General features: G+C 38.6%; 1 protein-coding gene across 1 annotated transcript in view; it reads right to left on the reverse strand.

The window, feature by feature from the left end:
* Positions 1-5,888: 5,888 nt before the first annotated feature.
* LOC119250804 (probable ubiquitin carboxyl-terminal hydrolase FAF-X) overlaps positions 5,889-19,962 on the reverse strand; it is a 129,882-nt gene continuing 115,808 nt past the window's right edge. The window contains exons 37-45 of the mRNA XM_054697751.1: positions 19,112-19,328; positions 18,594-18,723; positions 14,776-14,961; positions 14,180-14,400; positions 14,004-14,092; positions 9,597-9,753; positions 9,275-9,487; positions 8,832-8,927; positions 5,889-7,373 (exon numbers count right to left, since the gene is read on the reverse strand). Of these exons, the coding sequence (XP_054553726.1) occupies positions 7,236-7,373; positions 8,832-8,927; positions 9,275-9,487; positions 9,597-9,753; positions 14,004-14,092; positions 14,180-14,400; positions 14,776-14,961; positions 18,594-18,723; positions 19,112-19,328 (1,447 nt within the window). The 3' untranslated portion in view covers positions 5,889-7,235. The remainder of the gene's footprint in view (positions 7,374-8,831; positions 8,928-9,274; positions 9,488-9,596; positions 9,754-14,003; positions 14,093-14,179; positions 14,401-14,775; positions 14,962-18,593; positions 18,724-19,111; positions 19,329-19,962) is intronic.

Here is a 19,962-nt window from a genome sequence, read left to right on the forward strand (position 1 = left end):
AGGAGGTCTGCTGTTATTTTTTGCAGAGGGAAAAACTAATTGGTCAATTTTTAGTTCATAGTTTACTGAGAGGCTCAATTTCTATTTGGTTAACGGAGCCAGCAGAAATGTAAGCAAGATGAGGAAAAAACAAAAGCTTCCATTTAACAGATGTAAAAGAAAAAAAAGGCATGTGTCAGAAGTAGGATTATTTCCAAATAGGGTTTATATCAAGAATATTCTTGGTTTTGAGAAAAAATGAAATTTAATCTCTCTATGTTCTGTTAGAGGCTCAGCATGTGAGGTTCTTGGTTTGTGTTTTTAACATTTATTTTTATTTATTTATGCATACAAAATCTGGGGTCTAGGCCAGAGGTGCAAAGGGTAAGAGAATTCACCAGAGACAGAGAGGGGAGCAGAACAGGCAGATCCACTGAAATACACTGCTGAGGGGAGCAGTGGGCGAGACAGGGGAGATCTGCTTTCTGGCCAGGAATGTGGCTGGTGATAACTTGATAAGTTTGACAGATCTGAGACTTAACCCCTGACACCAAGGAGGCCCCTTCTTGGGTTCTTTTGAGAGTGAATTGGGTAGTCTCCTGCTCAGTGGCATACAGCAAGTTTATTAAGGAAAAAAATGTTCACATAGACACTGGCATGCTGAGAGCTAGAATTTGAAAGGGGCAGTTTTACTTATGAATGCCTGTGTAAGGTGGGGATATAGCTGCATTTTGCCAGAGAAAGGGGCATTCTTAAATATTGCTCTTAATGAAATTACTTTGCAGAATTTATTGCTTTAGAGTCAGGTTGGGTTTGTTTTCTATAATGGACAATCCTCTCTTACTCTACATTAGATTTCTGGAGACTTTCAAAGTCAGTTTAAGACTCATTCATCATTCCTACCTTCAGCCCAGGTTGAATTCCACCTTCTGGGGCCTCACTGGTGGCACAAGGGATTAAATCACAGCACTATGAAGCTTTTTGCAGCCACTGCAAATAGCTGTTTGATCCCTGGCCAGGGAGCTGACAGACATGGCCCGTAGACCTTTCCTCTCTCACTGGCTGCTCCTCAGCAGTGTATTTCGGTCAGTCTGCCTGTTCTGTTCCCCACTATGTCTCTAGTGAATCCTCTTACCCCCAAACCTCTGGCCTATACCCCAGTTGTTGTATGCATAAATAAATCTTAAAAAAAAAAATCTAACTTCTTCTGTCACCATCTTTGAAATAAAGACACCTTGAATTTTATTTTTTTTTAAGATTTATTATTTATACTAGCACTAGGTACAGTCAGAAGCATGGGAGGGTGAGAGAATTCACCAGAGCCAGAGGAGGGGAGCAGAACAGGCAGACCTATGAAGTACACTGCTGAGGGGAGCAGGGGGAGTGGCAGGAGAGGTCTATGCGCCATGTGGGACCCTTGCTGGTGGCCAGGGATCAAACTGGTGCTGCAGAGGCTTGTGCAGCTTTGCAGCCCAGCGCTCAACCTCTAAGCCACCAGGGAGGCCCTACCTTGAATTTTATATATGAATTTTATAGGTACTTTTGCAACTTTTGTGTTGCATCTTTAATTTTATGAATTATATAGGATTTTTTGTAAAACTTAGCTGTATTGGGCTATTTGTTTTATATCACAAAGCTTTCCTTCTTCATAAGTTCTGTACAATTAAGGATGCCTTAAGAATTTTGTTTTAGGGCCTCCCTGCTCCCTGGTTGAGCACTGGGTTGCGAGGCTGCCCGCGTCCTCTGTGTCCTCTGCGGCGCCGGTTGGATCCCGGCTGCTCCCTGGCCACTGGAGGAGGGTCCCACATGGCGTGCAGACCTCTCCTGCCACCCGCTGCTCCTCTCAGCAGTGTACTTCGGTCCTTCTGCCTGCTCTGCTTCCTGCTCTGGCTCTGGTGAATTCTCTCACCCTCCCGCACTTCTGACTGTACCCAGTGCATGTATAAAAAAAACAAAGAAATAAATAAATAAAAACATGCCTCTATAAAAAAAAAAGAACAAAAAATTTTGTTTTATAAAGCTTTCGGAAATATTTTGTGAAATTTTATCAGTTAATAGTGAATTATTAAAATGCAGTATCTTCAAGAAGAATCCCACATGGGCCTAGGAATTAACCTCCTTCCAGAAGTTGACCTTTCTTCTCAGTTCCTTGGATGTAACTGCATGCTCTATAACATCCTGTTGATAAGAACCTTCCTTTTTTTTCTGATTTATTTATGCATACATGAACTGGGGTATACGCCAGAGGTGGGGGTGGTGGGATGTGAGGATACACCAGAGACCAAACGGGAAACAGAACAGGCAGACTGACTGAAATACACTGCTGAGGGGAGCAGTGGGCGAGACAGGAGAGGTCTGCTGTGCCATGTGGGTAGCTTCTTGGCTGGCAGGGGATGGAAATCTGCTGCAGAGGCTTTGGATAGCGTCACAGTGTTGTCCTTAACTTCTTGTGACACCAGGAAGGCCCCTGATAAGAACCTTCTTACAGCCCTGTGAAGGCCTGATAGTCTGTGCAAAATGAGATACATAGTAGGGTCTTCGGGCCATGTATATGACTTCTAGAGAAACTAAGAATAATGTCAGTAACATAAGCAGTCATCCATGTGTGTGAGTTCCAACTGATCTATAATTCTGTATTACTGCAGATTGTTTTTGGGAGAACTTAGTGCTCTTTGGCCAATTCCAAGAGAGGACAAGTAGAAACTTTTAAATTGCAGGCCAAGCCTTATGTGCCTTTTCCTTTGGATTGTATTAAACCAATTCTTTAGGTGCAATAAATGAGGGTGTTAACAGTTTTTGGTTATTTCTGAGAGTTCCTAGTGAATCACTGAACCACAAAATGGCTTGGGAACCATTTAACTTTACCAAGTGAGATTACCTAGGATGACCTTTACTCACATGTGGCTTTGGATGAGGAAAGAAATTTGATGAGTAAGATGTACCTCAGGTGCAACTAGTCTTGGAGTAGATCACTTTCTAAAAGTCAAAACTGTCAATAAAATTTAGAAATACTAGCTTTCATACCCCAAAGAGTTATTTAAGCAAATGCAAGGTGAAAGTTCCAGGGGAACTGCTATCTTTTAACAGCTAAATTAGTACATTGGGGATAGATTCTAATGCTATATAGATGACTAAAGCATAAAGATATTCACTGGATGAGACAGCAGATAACACTTTGAGGACTACTGGTAGCCAAGAAAGTAATCCAGGTGGGGGAAAGACAGAACCAAGAAATTATTCAAATTAGGAGTTGAAATTTTTGATTTATAGTACTGTAATTTTCCTTAACAATCTTTACTAAGTGAATTGTTAGGGAACTATGGATTGTTAATGGAATAATTAGGGGAATTATGTCTAGTTTGAGTGCAGCAGAATATTTGCTGCATGTTTTAACTGATACACTATCCATAGTTCACTACTGAATAATCACAGGAAACTATGATATAGATATACAGCAAGTTATTTCCAATGGCAGAGTTAGCTTGATGCACTGGATGTTAAAGTTTGCTTAACCTATGGAGGGGGATTGTTCCCCTATACATGCCAGTGGAGGGCTAATATGCTTACATTCAAGTCATAAGGATTGGTTTTACAATAATCTGGATATTCATCCACTTAAATATGCCCCTGGACACGTTATCTTAAATTCTGTGATTAAAAGTGGTTTCTTGAGCCTCTTCTGGTGGTGAGCAGTTGAGCGCTGGGCTGTGAAGCTGCCTGCAGTCTCTGCAGTGCCAGTTCGGTCCCTGGCCACTGGCAAGGGTCCCACACGGAGCGACAGACCTCTCCTGCTGCGTCCACTGCTCTCCTCAGCAGTGTACTTTGGTCCTTCTGCCTGTTCTGTTCCCCGCTCTGGCTCTGGTGAATTCTCTCACCTTCCCGCGCTTCTGACTGTACCCAGTGCTTGTATAAATAAATAAATAAATAAATAAATAAATAAATGCTTAAAAATTTTTTTTGTACAAGTGGTTGCTTTGGTATGGGCAACCTACCCAACCTTCCAGTTACAAAACCGAGCAACAGTTCAAGAAGCAACATAAGATGTTGGTTCAATTTTCTCTTATGTGCTATACATGTTAAAAAAACCCAAGTGATTCACAAGAGAGGAAAGCAAAGGAGTTATACCTTCATTCAAAGGGGATGGAAAATTTTAAATGATCTTAAAAATTTTTAAGAAAGAAAGGAAATGTGGGATTAAGTGTTTCAGTGTAGCGGTACTGGAAGTGAACTGGACCAAAGGGAGCCCCTACAGATGCAACTTCTCAAGTAGATCATTTTCTGAAAGTGAAAGCTGTCAATAAAATTTAGTAATGCCAGCTCTGATGCCCCAACACTAAAGGGCTCTGAACAAATCACATCTATTTATCCCCCTCAGGAGGAATTAAGAAGGTAAATAAAAGATAATTAGGAAAAAATAACAATGAGCAACCTAGCAGTGAATTCATTGGGAAGTCATTTCAATGGAATCAAGTACAGCTCTTAAAAATCCTAACTTTGGGGCCTCCCTGGTGGTGCAAGGGGTTAAGCACAGCACTATGAAGCAATCAGCAGCCTCTGCAGCATTGTTAGGGGGAAAGGATGTCCTAAGCTAATTCCATACAGGCTTTGTGGACTCCACCCCCACTCCAGATCAAAGCCATCAGGACACTGGGAGACAAATCCCATCAACACCAAAGGGAAGGTTTCTGGAACCTGAGGGTGGAGTTAAGCAGCCAGGTTTGGTATAAAACCAGATGTGTGGTCCTTGGGGGGTTCCTTTTGGCTGTCGGCCAGCTCTCGCTCTCAGCCAGCTCCGAGAGTGCCACTGGGTTTCCAGGTAGGCAGATCAGGTAAGACGCATTTAAGACTTTATTTCTCCCTGAATTGTTCATTTCCTCATTTCCCCTTCCCTTGTAAATAAACCTTTTATCAACCTTTTGTGTGTGCCTGCAGTGGAGTATTAATAAGTCCTTTTAAGCACGCGGGTGAGTACCCACAGCCAGGCAATCTGTTTTATATTGGGGCTGCCCTGTAACAGCATGAGTCTGAGCCCCAGCCAGGGAGCAGACCCACATGGCGCAGCACTCTCCTGACTCGCCTGTGTTCCCCTCAGTAGGGTTTTCAGTCAATCTGCCTGTTCTGCTCCCCACTGGGTCTCTGGTGAATCCTCTCATTCCCCCCCATTTCTGACCTGTACCCCAGTTCTTGTATGCATAAATAAATCTTTAAAAAAATCCTAACTTGTTCACTAATGAGTAGTAAATATAGAAAATAATCTGCAGGCAAAGAATCATCTTCCAGTTACATTTTTATCACTGAGACCGTGTTTCTCATATTGAAAGATAAACTGAGTCTTCACCTGACATAAGGACTCTCAAATTCAAAGAAACCCAGGTTGAAATAATCCTGTAAGAAAAATGGCAAAAGTAGAAGTTACTCAACTTTTACTAAGATATAATACCAAAAATCTCTTATCAGATAATGTTTTAATAAGAAGGAATAATTGCTCAAACAGAGAAAAACTACTTGGGATCTCCCCTGGTGGCCTTGGTCCCTCCTCATCCTTCAACCTCTCCCCCTTTTTCCCAGACCCACATGGCACAGCAGACTGCCTGTTGTTTCCCACTCTGTCCTAGTGAATCTTCTCACCCCCACACCTCTGGCCTACACCCCATTTCTTCTAAACAAGAAAAAAAAAAACCTCAAGGCACAATTCTCTGAATCTGTAGGCAAGCACTCTCAAAGTGTGTACTATCCCTACAGTAAAGCTTCATTTGCAACTCACCTACACTGACTCCCACACAAGTCAAGAACTCAGCACACCAGGGCCCTAGCAGCTATTAAGAACAAAACAAAATAACAACAGAAACAAAAACATAACACAGGACAAAATTCTTCTTTAAATCAAATTATATTTGTGAATTCAGCAAAATAATTTTTATAAAACGAAACAGCAAAATACTTAAATAGTATAGGATGAATGTATCCATTTGTAGAGATATTTGGTTTTTAAACAGGTTCCAAAATATCACACACATTCAAAGTTATCAATTCTTTTTAAATATAATATCAACTCGTAAGTTTCTTGGAATCCTGAAACAAAAGTTTACTCTAAAATAGTATTTTTGGATTACATTAATAATAAACCAAATTATTTTAATTAAACCCCACACAGTAAGAGCTTTGGAATGGACATTAAACTGGGACAACTTGTGTTCTGAAATAAAACTGTAAATTATTCAGAAAACCAGCCAGACATCTTGGTACAACAGTACTTCAAAATACTGTGGAATTATGATGATGCCTACTTCACTGGGACCCAAGAGAAGCAGTTTTAGAAGCATCATCTAATAAACTCTATCAAAAAACAAAACAGGCACACCAAGTACAATCTTCTGTTATGCTTCACACATTCTGGCACAGCAAAATTTGTTTTAATATTCAAAAATTCCTATTAACACTTTCACATTCTTAAATGTGAAAGTCAAGAGACTGCACTATCAAAGAGTAAGTATCAAAACTCAATGTGCAACTAAAATCAACCTGCTTGTGATATTTCTCTCCTTGTTTTATTCAAGTAAGAAAGAAATAAAAGCTCTGAGCAATACAATTACCATTTTGGGGAAGCTGATGTCATTCAGGTAATTTTGTCCTTGTTGGTCACACAAACTTGGTGTGTAGCCATGCTAAATATTACAGCTTAACTACAGATTAAAATATAGCCAGGATAAAAAGGTAATGAAAAATATTCAGAAAAAATATTCCATATCGTTCCTACAATTCAAAGGTTACCCTACCAATCTTAGGTAATTCATATTAATTAACAAAGAACAAGAAATTGTGTGTCTGTATGGATGAACTCTTATGGTTCCTCTTTTTATGGGGGGAGAGGGGCGGTTAATAAGTTGATCCAAATGCCATGAAGCATACAATACTGGTTGTAGAATGCAGCAAGGTAACAGGAAAATTATTCTTTTGTAAATCTCCAACTCATCAAAAAAAATTTCTTGCTTATGAATTAACAATAAAACACAGACATATGATATATACACTCTTGACATTTACATATTAGTATTATTTATTACAAAACACTATATACTTTCCCCTGTAGATGGGCTATATATTACAGCAAATTTCTGTAAATGAGATAGTGAATAAAACTCTCCACTCTATTTTCAACAATCTCTCTTTTAAATACTAGCCAGGCACAGAAAAAGCTGGATTCTAAGGCCTGAGTGCATGTTCTTAAGTAAGTAGTTAATAATGTGCATCTCATTTCACTGATCCTTCATCTGAGATGAGGCTACTTCTTCATTGTCTTCGAAATTGTCTTGTGCTCCCTGGCCAGTTTTCGGATGGTTGTTCAAGTGATGTGCTGCTGGACCCGTATACGGCTGTCCATGCATATGATTATTCTGAGAGAGTGAAAGAGACTTGCATGTCAAACATTCACTTACTAAAATAAAAAATTACAGGTTAAACCTTATCTAAGTAGATATGCCTTTTATTTTTAGGATTTATCTTTAAAAAATTCTCATTTAATAATGTAAAATAACAAATTGATGCTCAAATTTAAAGAAACAAAGTATTACGATAATTTTGAGAAATGCACACAAATCCCTGTATGTTTATAATTAGATTTTATCTTCACAAAGACAATGTCTTAAGACTTAACTCTTGATAAACATTACCAATGGCTCTGTTGAATGAACTACTCCCTCAAATGAGATCCATGGAACAGCAGTATCAGCAACACTAGGAAGCTTGTTAGAAGCAAAATTTATTATATCCTCCTTACACCATTTACTGAATCAAAAACCTTGGTGGTTGAACAAAACCATCTGATTTTAACTGAACTGCCTTTAGGGGATTCTGAGGGGGCATTAAAGAATCACTGCTGTAAACTATCTAAATTAAACTCTTGACTTAAAAACTTGTTCCAAAATTCCTTTTACTTATTTTTAGTATTTTTTTAAATTTTATTTAATTTTATTTTAATTTTAAATTCCCCATACAATTGCAACCCCCTTATTTTGACCCCAATCCCTCCTTTCCCCGCCCCCACCCTCCATAGAGTGTCTCTGGTTCATAGTTGTTTGTTGATTTTGATTTTTTCTTTCTTATAGTTATTTTTTTTCTGGTCCCTTATTTAGGTTTTCTAGATTCCTGCTATGAGTGAGACCACTGGGTATTTTTCTTTTTCTTTCTGGCTTATTTTGCTGAGCATGATCCCTTCTAGCTCTTATTTTTAGTATTAATATGCAAAGTGTGGTAGGATGCTGGGGAATAGGACAAAGGACAAAACACGTATGAATTTGTGTGTCATCCTTGAGCTAATCTCTGTATTGCTCCAATTTCAGTATATGAGCTACTGAAGCAAGCACAACTTCTTGATTTTGAATAAAGAATTTCTAAATTAGTATTTTTCACTAGTTGTCATCCATTTCCCCTCCCCATAAATCATGTATTGAAATCAGTAAAATATTGATTTCAATAGTATTTTTACTTTTGAATCCTGGGACAAAGGTATCCAAGACACTTTTGTTTCTGTTATTTCTTCAAAAAGTGATTTTATGCTAATGTACACTATCACAGAGTTTTCTTAAATACAGTTATTAGACCAAAAGTGGTGCTAAAGTTGACCAGAACACCACAGGGGTAATCAAAACATGCTGCATTAGACCCACATTATAACCAGTACTCTTTTGATCATCTTGGCACAAATATCTATATAGTAACTTAATTACCTTGAAGTACAGGTAATAAGCCAAAATTATTTAAGAGAAAAATTAAAATATGCCACATAAAGTCCAAGAATTGGTTTGGGATAAAAAGGAAAACCAAAACTATACAAACTACAAACTCCTACTTACCTTTTGATAGTAAGATCCAGATGAATGAGCATATAGTGAAGAATCTTCTGGAGGAGATGACTCATTCTCATCTGGGGCATCTTGGTCATCTGGTTCCTAATTTTAAAGAGATTAAGAATCTGACTACTTCAGCCACTTTATTTTTAATCTTTTGAGATACATTTTTTAAAGCCACAAAAGTAACCTTTTTAACATTTTTTGATTTACTGCAAACCATTAACAGAGAAGAAAAACTGAATTCTTTCAAAGGAGGTTAGCAAGTTTTATTGCTTAAGAACAAATCAACTGGCTCTAATGTCAACAGGATGGTAATTTCAGAAATTATGAAAAACAATTTTTCAAGTATTGGTCTATAAAACAAAAAATATTACTTTTCTATTTTCTACCTCCCATGTCTACCAATTGCTCATTGGTGGAATTTTTTTTTTTTTTTTTTTTTTTACCTCCTCAGGACAGAGTTCACAAGCTTTTGTTAGTGTCATCCTAGCACTGTGTGATCTCTCTAAAAAATAGCCATTTGATGTTTCATTGCTTTGCACTGGAGGAGACCAATTATTGTATGTATACTGAGGATTGCCAGTGTAAGGTCGTCTTTCAAGTTCATCTCCAAGCCATTCCACTGCCCAGGTCCACTTTCTTTTAAGATCTCCATTACCCTTTAAAAGAAAATAAAGCTCTGTATGCAAAAGAACTGAGAGCAATTTTTAAAATCAACTTAGAAATGCTGACTCCAAAATATTAAAATTCTTTAGAAAATATTCTCACCTGTAAGATTTGGTAAGCAACAGGACAATTGCTAAAGAGAGCCACCATACATTTTATACACTGGTATGCTCTTTTTTGATAATGATTCTTAGAGCGCTGAATTGTATCAAACAACCCATCTCGATCATCTGGAATTCCTTTAAGTGCATTATGAATTCTAAAGAACCAGATAAAAAAAATGAAAATTGTAATAGGTAGCATCTGATTGCCTACTGTGTGCCATTCAGAAGAGAAAACTTGACCATATTTTGATGAAATAATCTAACATGTTTTAATCAACTAAATCACCCTAGTTGGTAGCACTAGAAATCCACTTAATAGATGAGAAAACAACGACAGAAGCCAATCTATTTGCCTAATGGTACAGAGCTAAAGTTAGAGAGCTGGTTAGCATTTATTGACACAAGTAAATAGATTAGGGGCTGAGTTTTTACCACATTATTATTAACCCCAAGTGATTTTGCTATCCTGTAATTCAAAGCACAATTGGAATAAATTCAAGTCACCAACACTAGATAATTTTTATTAAAGTTAACTCCAACTATAGTTAGGAAGACACTGTTCAGTTGAGATAACTTACTTTGAGTCACATAGTTTTTCATTTTTATTTTTATAATTTTATTTTTAAAAGATTTATTTATCCATACAAGAGCTGGGGTATAAGCAGAGATGTGGGGGGTGAGAAGATTCACCAGAGAAAAGAGAGGGGTACAGAACAGGAAGATGGATGGAAGTACAATGCTGGGGGGGGGGAGCAGCAGGAGAGACAGGAGAGGTCTGCTGCGCCATATGGGGTGCTCCCTGGCCGGCCGGGGATTGAACTCGCGCTGCAGAGGCTGCGGATTGCTTCATAGTGTGGTGCTTATCCCCTTGTGTCACCAGGGAGGCCTATTTTATTTTATTTTTAAAAAAGATTTATTTATACAAGAGCTGGGGTACAGGCCAGAGGTGTGGGAGAGAGAGAATTCACCAGAGACAGAGAGGGGAGCACAAGAGGCAGGCAAGACAGGAGAGGTCTACTGCGCATGGAGTCCCTAGATTTTGAATTGCATTTTAGAAAGTAAGTTAAGCAGGGACCTGGTGGAGCAGGCAGTTGAGCTCAGTACTGTGAAGCCGTCAGCAGCCTCTGCAGCGCTGGTTTTATCCCAGTCAGCAGGGAGGGTCCCAATGGCGTGGCAAACCTCTCCTGTTGCCCCCGCTGCTCCCTTGCTGTGTATTTTGTCAGTCTGCCTGCTCTGCTCCCCGCTGTCTCTGCTGTATCCTCTCATCCTCCTGCGCATCTGGCTTGTACCCCTGTCCTTGTATAAATAAATAAATAAATAAAATCTTTTTTTTTTAAAGAAAGTTAAGCCAGCCTCTCTGGAGGCGCAAGTAAGCACAGCACAATGAAGCTATCTGAAGCCTCTGCAGCAGTTGACCCACATGGCGCAACAGACCTCTCCTGTCTCCCCATTGCTCTCCTCAGCAGTTGATTTCAGTCAATCAGCCTGTTCTGTTCCCTACTCTTTCTCTGGTGAATCCTCTCAGCGCCCCCCAGACCTCTGACCTGTATCCTAGTTCTTGTATGCATAAACAAATAAATCTAAAATAAAAAACAACTTAAAAAAAAAAAGTTAGTTAGGGTCTAGTTACTATGAAAGTGATATGGCAGTATAACAAAACTGACTTGAGGGTCTCCTTTGTGACATAGGAGTTAAGTCTCAGGATATCACCTCTGAGTTCGACCCCTGGCCAGGGAGCTACCCCACATGGAGCAGCAGACCTCTCCTGTTTGGCCCACTGGTTCTCTTAGCAGTATATTTTAGTAGATCTGCCTGTTCTGCTCTCTATGCTGTCCCCTGGTGAATCCTCTCACCTCCTCCACACCCTCTACCTCTAGACTACACCCCAGTTGTACATTAAAACAAACAAACAAAAAACACTTAAATGATCAACAAAATAAATTAATGAATTCTAATGAATTCATGAAAATACAATCTAGCTGATATACTAATGATTTTATAACACTCATTTTATTTTACCCTTTTTAAATATTTATTTATTTATTTATACAAGCTTCGCAGCCCAGTGCTCAACCGCTGCACCATGGGGGGTGGGGTTGGGGGGGAGGCCCTATAATACTCATTTTAAAGAAATAATACATTCTGTCATGATACTGAATGTGTATAGAATAATAAAATTACAACACTTTGTTTCATGGCAACTGATAGTTTTTTTTACAACATTAAGTGGTTTGTTGGTGATAGTGAGGCGATCATTTGAAAATATTAATTCAGGGCCTCCCCGGTGGCGCAGTGGTTGAGCGCTGGGTTGCAAAGCTGCACGCAGCCTCTGTGGCGCCGGTTCGATCCCTGGCTGCTCCCCGGCCACTGGAAGAGGGTCCCACATGGCGCGCAGACCTCTCCTGCCGCCCACTGCTCCCCTCAGCAGTGTACTTCGGCCCTTCTGCCTGCTCTGCTCCCCGCTCTGGCTCTGGTGAATTCTCTCATCCTCCCACGCTTCTGACTGTACCCAGTGCATGTATAAACAAACAAACAAACAAACAAGCAAACAAATAAATAAATAAACATGCCTCTATAAAAAAAAAAAATTAAAAAAAAATATTAATTCAAAAAGTCTAGTATTTCTACCTGAAATTTAATGTTACAAAGATTTATTAAAAACAGTTTGCTATAAATTTACAATCAATGTGTTTATTTTCAAGTTTTATTTTGCTGTTACGACTAAAATAAATGAAGTAGACTCTGTGGGGAGAAGAGTTATAGTACCATTTTTAGGATTAATCTTACTACAGAGATTATACAAAGAAATTTTGGACAGAGTTTAAAGGCTTGTTTAGGATAATCTTAATTCCAACAATACATCAATATGACAGCATTTACAAGATAGAAATTGCTTTTAGGGGGTCTCCCTGGTGGCGCAGCAGTTGAGTGCTGGGTTGCAAAGCTGCCCCCAGCCTCTTCAGCGCTGGTTCCATCCCCGGCTGCTCCCTGGCCACCGGAGGAGGGTCCCAGATGGCGCGCAGAACTCTCCTACCGCCCGCTGCTCCCCTCACCAGTGTACTTCAGTCCTTCTGCCTGCTCTGCTCCCCGCTCTGGCTCTGGTGAATTCTCTCACCCTCCCGCGCTTCTGACTGTACCCAGTGCTTGTATAAATAAATGAATAAATCTTAAAACCAAAAAACCAAAAAACTGTCATTTGTGCCTATGCAAATGTCCCATTTAAAAAAAAAAGAAATTGCTTTTAGGTAAAAATTAGTGTAACTATTTATTTATTAATTAAAATATTAAAAAAAAAATCTATTTATTTAAGCACACAAGCATTGGGTTACATACAGGCCAGAGGTATGGGGGAGGGGCGAGAGGGTTCACCGGAGACAGAGCAGGGACCTATTGACTGAAATACACTGCTGAGGGGAGCAGTGGATGAGTTAAGAGAGATCTGCTGTACCATGTGGGTCACCTTCCTGGTTGGGGATCGAACCTGTGCTGCAGTGGCTGCTGATAGCTTCATAGTGCTGTGCTTATTAACCCATTGTGCCACTAGGGAGGCCCACTTTCTTTCTTTTTTTTTTTTTACAGATTTATTTAATTATGCATACAAGAGTTGGGGTACAGGCCAGAGGTACAGGGGGTGAGAGGATTCACCAGAGACAGAGTGGGGAACAGAACAGGAAGACAGAATGAAATACACTACTGATGGGAGCAGTGGGAGAGGTCTGTTGCACATTGTGGGTAGTAGCTTCCTGGCCAGCTGTGGATTGAACTCATGCTGCAGAGGCTGCGGATAGCTTCACAGTGCTGTGCTTAACTGCTTGCACCAACAGGAAGGCCCAGTGTAACTAATTTAAAAGCAAGGATAAAATCCTAAACAATGATACTTAAAACATAACATAATATTAGTTTTCCTAATAAAAAAGTGAAAGACATTACTGGGTGAAAAATTATGTATGAAACTGGTGTTTTAAGAGAAATTAAAAAATGAAATAATACTATGATAAAAGGTGACTTTTCTTTTCAAGATAAAATACTGAATAGAGGGCCTCCCTGGTGGTACAAGGGGTTAAGCACAGAACTATGAAGTATCTGCAGCCTCTGTAGCACAAGTTCAATCACCAACCGGCGATGGAGCTAGCCACATGGCGCAGCAGACTTCTCCCAATAGGCTCGCTGCTCCTCTCAGCAGTGTATTTCAGTCAGTCTTCCTGTTCTGTTCCCCACTCTGTCTCAGGTGAATCCTCTCTCCCCCCACTCTGGCCTGTACCCCAGTTCTAGTATGCATAAATAAATAAATCTTAAAAAAAATCTAATAGATCTATCTGTGTAAAAATATTTTTGACAAGGGCAATTTCAACTATTTTTAGAACTACAAGAATGTAATAATTCTGTTAGCAAAAAGTTTATACACCTGTGAGTCTGCCAGGAATCCTCAATCAGTAAAATCTGCAAAAGTAGATCCAAATAAGGCCGAAGTTCATAGGTATATGAATATGCAACCTAAAAATAGGTAAAATATAGCCGAGTTACTGCCTTAAATGAATAATAAATCTAATTATGAACACATGAATGTTTATTTTGTTTAACCTGCCACAGAAGTTCACTGAGGACAGTAGATGAGAACTGAGGATTCTCCCAGCAGCAAAAACGAAGCAATTTGATGGTTTCTTCTGAGTTACTGCAGTCTTCAATAATTTTCTTCACATAGCTTGTTTTCACAAATAAAATATCTGCCACATTCTGCTGAATTGGCATTATAGGCTGTGGCAAATTAGGGTCACCAAAAGGATTGGGAAAAGGGGGATTACCTAGAACAAATTGGTGTTGCATGAAAAGCTAATAGAATTTTTTACAAAATTACATCAATTTATTTCAAAAAGTGACAACAAATTTTCTAAAGCACAGTAAGATATTCTTAAGGTTAAACAGACACTAAGATATAAAAATAAGTGCTTACAAAAAATTGAAGTTAAAATTCTTAAACCAAACATCTATGTAAAAGGAATTAACTATAATAGGTTGCAAATTTTTAAAAAAATCTTTTAAATATGTTAAAAATTGAATGGTTTTAAAATGCAATTCACAAAAAGCAGTCCTTCACACTTATAATTTTTAATAAATCTTCAAAATGTTAATCAAGACCAGAAATAAAAAACTCTAAAGACTGGAACATCTGACTTTACCATTGATTGCAGACTGCATTCGTGATGAAATGTTGCAACAGCGGATCAGCTGTGACACTACTGAGTATAATTTGCCTAATTCAGCATACTGATATTTGATTGGAGGACCTGGACCTTCATCTAAAGATACAAGCATGAAAGTGGCAGGTACATTCAATTTCAGAAGTTGTGTCTTTTCCGCCGTACCTATAAAAAAGGGAGAATATGTTTGAAAAATAAAAACAAAGCTATGCAATAATAATAGAGTACAACATTAATAAAAAGTAATTATTTTTTTTTTTTTTTTTTTTTTTATAGAGGCATGCTTTATTTATTTGTTTGCTGGTTTGTTTGTTTGTTTTGTTTATACATGCACTGGGTACAGTCAGAAGCGCGGGAGGGCGAGAGAATTCACCAGAGCCAGAGCGGGGAGCAGAGCAGGCAGAAGGACCGAAGCACACTGCTGAGGGGAGCAGCAGGCGGCAGGAGAGGTCTGCGCGCCAATAAAAAGTAATTATTATAAAAAGTATCATATATAGTCAACTACAATTTTTTAAAAAAGATTATTTATTTATACAAGAACCGGGGTACAGGTCAGATGTGTGGGAGGATGACAGGATTCACCAGAGACAGAACGGGGGAATAGAACAAGCAGAATGACGAAATATACTGCTGAGGGGCACAGCGGGCAAGACAGGAGAGTTCTGCTGCGCCATGTGAGACCCTCACTGGCCAGCCGGGATCAAACTGGTGCTGCTGAGGCTGTGTACAGCTTCTCAGCTCTGCACTCAACCACCTGCACCACCAGGGGAGGCCCTCAACTACAGTTTTTATGGTGAAAAGCACACCCTCTCTATTGAGACTTCAGAAAAGGAAAAGAAAATATATTGCCTTGATCTTTTAATTAATTATAATGATGATCATGACTTCTGAACATTTATAGTAGATGCTCTAGCACTGAAAGAGATTAGAGCCGCTGAGACATCAAGACCCATGAAAATAAGATCTATATAAGGGTAGAAATTAAATGAAAAATAAAAACCAAACAAACAAACAAAAAAAACCTCAAAAAAACCCCCCAACAAACTTCTTTTCTAAGTTGATTCTCTTTTTCACTCCAAACTGAAACATACTTTGGAAAAAGTATAAATTTGCTGTATTTATTTTCATACTACTTTTGCTGATTTAGCTTTGGTCTCAATCTCCTTGGTTTGAACCTAAAAAAAATGTTCTAAGAATCAACTACTTCTTTCTTGTTAAAATTTTTTTACTTGGAGTCTTTACATTTTCTATCTTCCTTTTCTTGATAGTTAACTCTTATTTGTGGATTATTCCTCGTTCTATTCCTTAAAAGTTGTATTCTCTCCACAGGCCTTCATTTTAGGCTACCTTGTAACGTACTTACTTTCCTTCTTACTAAATCAATAGTAATGACTATATGCATGCAAATAATTCCAAACTTTGGATATATGTACCTCACTGAACTTCCTCACTTAGGTATCCAACATAATTTTATAATTTAATTTGCCCAGGTAAGATTCCTCCTCTTAGATTCCCTCTGAGCAAGTGGCACAAACAGTCTGTTCCCCAGGTGACATCTTTGACTCATGTCTTAACATCAGTTCCCCATTCCAATCCCTCAATCATCCCCATTCCAATCCCTCAAATCATTCACTGATTCTTTACAAAATAGTCTTCAGGGCCTCCCAGGTGGCGCAGTGGGTTGAGTGCAGTACTATGAAGCTGTCTGCAACCTCTACAGCGTGGGTTCGATTCCCAGTTGGCCAGGAAGCTCTGACATGGCGTGGCAGACCCCTCCTGCCTCACATGTTGCTCCCCTCAGCATTGTTTTCGGTTTTCTGCCTGTTCTGCTCCCCGTTCTGTCTCTGGTGGATCCTCTCAGCCTTCCACACCTCTGGCTGTTACCCCAGTTTTTTTGTTTTTTTTTTTAAAGATTTATTTATTTATTTATTCATACACGCACTGGGTACAGTCAGAAGCACAGGAGGGTGAGAGAATTCCCCAGAGCCAGAGCAGGGAGCAGAACAGACAGACTGACGGAAGTACACTTCTGAGGGGAGCAATGTGTGCGGCAGGAGAGGTCTGCGCGCGCAATGTGGGACCCTTGCCGGCAGCCGGGGATCGAACTGGCGCCTCAGTTCTTGTCTAAATAAATAAATCTTAAAAAAAAAAAAAAAAAATCTTAATGCTTCTTTAAAAATTAAAAAAAAAAGTCTTGAATCTCCACCATTTGAATCTTCTTTCCTATAACACAGGCAGTAATCACCTTTGTCTAGAAAGCATTATTTTATAATCTCTACTTTCGCCTTGCCAAATCTTTACCTCATCATCCACTCTGTTTACTAACCATTTTCTTTCTTTTTCCCTTCTTTTCCATCTTCCTTCCATTCCTCCCCTTCCTGTTCCTTCCTTTCTTTTTTGTGTTGAGTAATTGGGGTGAAGACCAGAGGTACGAAGGGGGTGAGAGGACTCACCAGAGACACAGTGGGGACAGAGCAGGCAGATCCACTGAATGCACTGCTGAGAGGAGCAATGGGGAGACAGCAGAGGTCTGTTGTGCCGTGTGGGTAGCTCCCAATTGGGTGATTAAACTCAGGCTGCCATGGTGATAGCACTGAGCCTTAACTCCTATGCCACTAGGGAGGCCCTTACCAACAAATTTTCCACATCATTTTCTTCAGCAAACTGTCTTTCTCTAAACAGTCAAAAACTCCCTAGGATATAAGTCATACACAGTATTTTTAATTGTTTATTTATTTATTTGTGTTTATTTGTGTCAGAATACTTTGTATGTAATTAAACCTTTTTATTCATTGTTGTTATGGCTATCTGAAATTATAGAAGCTTCATTATCAAAGATTTTTATAAAGTTGGTGCTATGATATGACAGACATCTTTGTGAAACCTGGTCTGAATCAATATGAAGTAAGTTTTTATTATCTAATATCTATTTCCTCCAAATAGAATACTCATCATTCATCACAAAAATAATTAACATGCTTGATTAGATGATGCTGTTGTAGATCTCTGGAATACATGAGGAAAATAAAGCTATCAAAAAAAGAGTATGTGAAAATGATACTGGTAATTTCAATAGAATTTTAAAGTGGTTGTCTTACCACTATCTTAAAAAAACAAACATATAGTTCAATTTCATTAAGAAGCAATTCCAAAATCTGACAAATTACAATCACCTGTGATTCTTTATTTTCCACCTGGGGTTCTTTATGAAATATAGAGTTCCCTTACTGATCCTATAATTGGTTCAGATAGTGCTGGATATAATGTAGGAATTAAGAATGTTTAAAAAACAGTAGTAACAGATAAAAATATGACTCAGAGTTTATAGCCTATGATTATCAAGGAAATCAGAAAGAAGATAAATTACATTAAAATATAAGATGCAAATTAGCATTAAAAATTACAGAAAATCTGGGCCTCCCTGGTGGCCTAGGGGTTAATTCTCAATGCTATTACCACTGCGGCCTGAGTTTGATCCTCAGCCAGGTTGCTCAGCTACTGCCTGCCTTAGCAGTGTATTTAGGTAAATCCACCTGTGCAGTCAATCTGCCTGTTTTGCCCACTCTGCCTCTCATGACTCCTCTTATCCTCACACCTCTGGCCTGTACCCGTCTTCTATGCAAATGAAAAAAAAAAAAACAAACTTCAGAGTATCTGCAGTGAGTGTTAAAGACATAAATTTGGAATATTCTATTGTAGAAGATACCACATTTCAATACTGCATTAAAATAATTTCATTATTTGCTATGTAATTAAGAAATAATTTTCATAATTAAACATTTATGAAAAATTCTTACCTAAATTGGTATACATTACAAATAGATTGAAATATTGCTGTAAATGTCGGCCATGCTCTGAAACTTCCCTTCTCAGAAGATTTAATACTGCTTTAAGTAAGTGGTCACTCAAGCTTAAGTTATTACAAGCCTGTTAAGAAAATATTACTTTATCAGCAACAAGATGTGTAACACTGTGCTTCAACTTATATATACAAAGAACATATTCATACATATGAACAGAAATAGCAAGTAGAAAATTAATACAGTTATTAACCTATTATAAAAGCAAAACCTTAACTGAACAGAAGCTGAACATTTGCTAGGTAACTGGTAATTAGGCATAATGGAAGAAAATTTCCTTATGATTTGATAGTGCTCAATAATCATTAATTATTCTGAATGTTAATGAACCTGGGCACCATAATTTATATGTGTATTAATATATGGTAAATATGTCAAACAAATACTTTTTTCAGGTCCGAAGTTGCAGAAAATAGAATTCATTTGTACTTAATTAGAAAAAAGTTTTCAATTACCTGGCTAGAAGGTCCTGAAGATGTAGAAGAGGTTTCGTCTTGCAAAGAAAAATGTGCAATAAATACTATAAGCTTTGCAAATGCACCCCTTACTTCTGCACTAGGACACTCCAGAAGGTATTCAGAAAAGCGATTAGAGACGTTAAAGAGGACATTATGAGCAAACCAAAAACGTACATTCTTGCTATGACGGAGAAGAAGGCATAATGCATCATACCTACAACAGAAAAAAAAATGTACATTTTAATTACATTATTTCAACTTTCTCTTCTACAATGAACAAACGAGATTTTTTTTTGAAGATTTATTTATACAAGCACGGGGGTACAGGCCCAACATGCAGGAGGGAGAGAGGGAGGGTGAGAGGATTCACCAGAGATAGAGCAGGGAGCAGAACAGGCAGAAGGACCGAAATACACTGCTGAGGGAGCAGTGGGCAAGGCAGGAGAGGTCTGCTGCACCATGAGGGAATCGAACCCGTGCTGCAGAGGTTGTGGACAGCTCCACAGCACTGTGCTGAATCTGCTGCGCCGCCAGGGAGGCCAAACAAGTTTTTATCACTCAAAAAAGATCTCCTCTACAATTAATGGTTATGGTTGTTCCTAGAAGTCTCATTATGTGATTATCTCATTTCATTATGTGGTTTTCACAGTGATAAAATGAAAATGGTATCTTGAGTAGAATATAAATCTACTATCAAACTATTCCTAATCTAGTATACCTCCTCAGTATCACTAAGTATCACAGATCTTTTTAATCTGAAAGATGTTGACGGTAACTAGATTGAAATAACAATGTTCTCTGTATTTTTACAATTAGGAAGATAGGACTACAACCATTTAAAATTAAGC

This window comes from Talpa occidentalis, unplaced genomic scaffold, assembly GCF_014898055.3.
Source record: "Talpa occidentalis isolate TD23 unplaced genomic scaffold, MPIMG_talOcc4v2.1 talOcc4.18, whole genome shotgun sequence".
In the NCBI taxonomy this organism is placed as follows: Eukaryota; Metazoa; Chordata; class Mammalia; order Eulipotyphla; family Talpidae; genus Talpa; species Talpa occidentalis.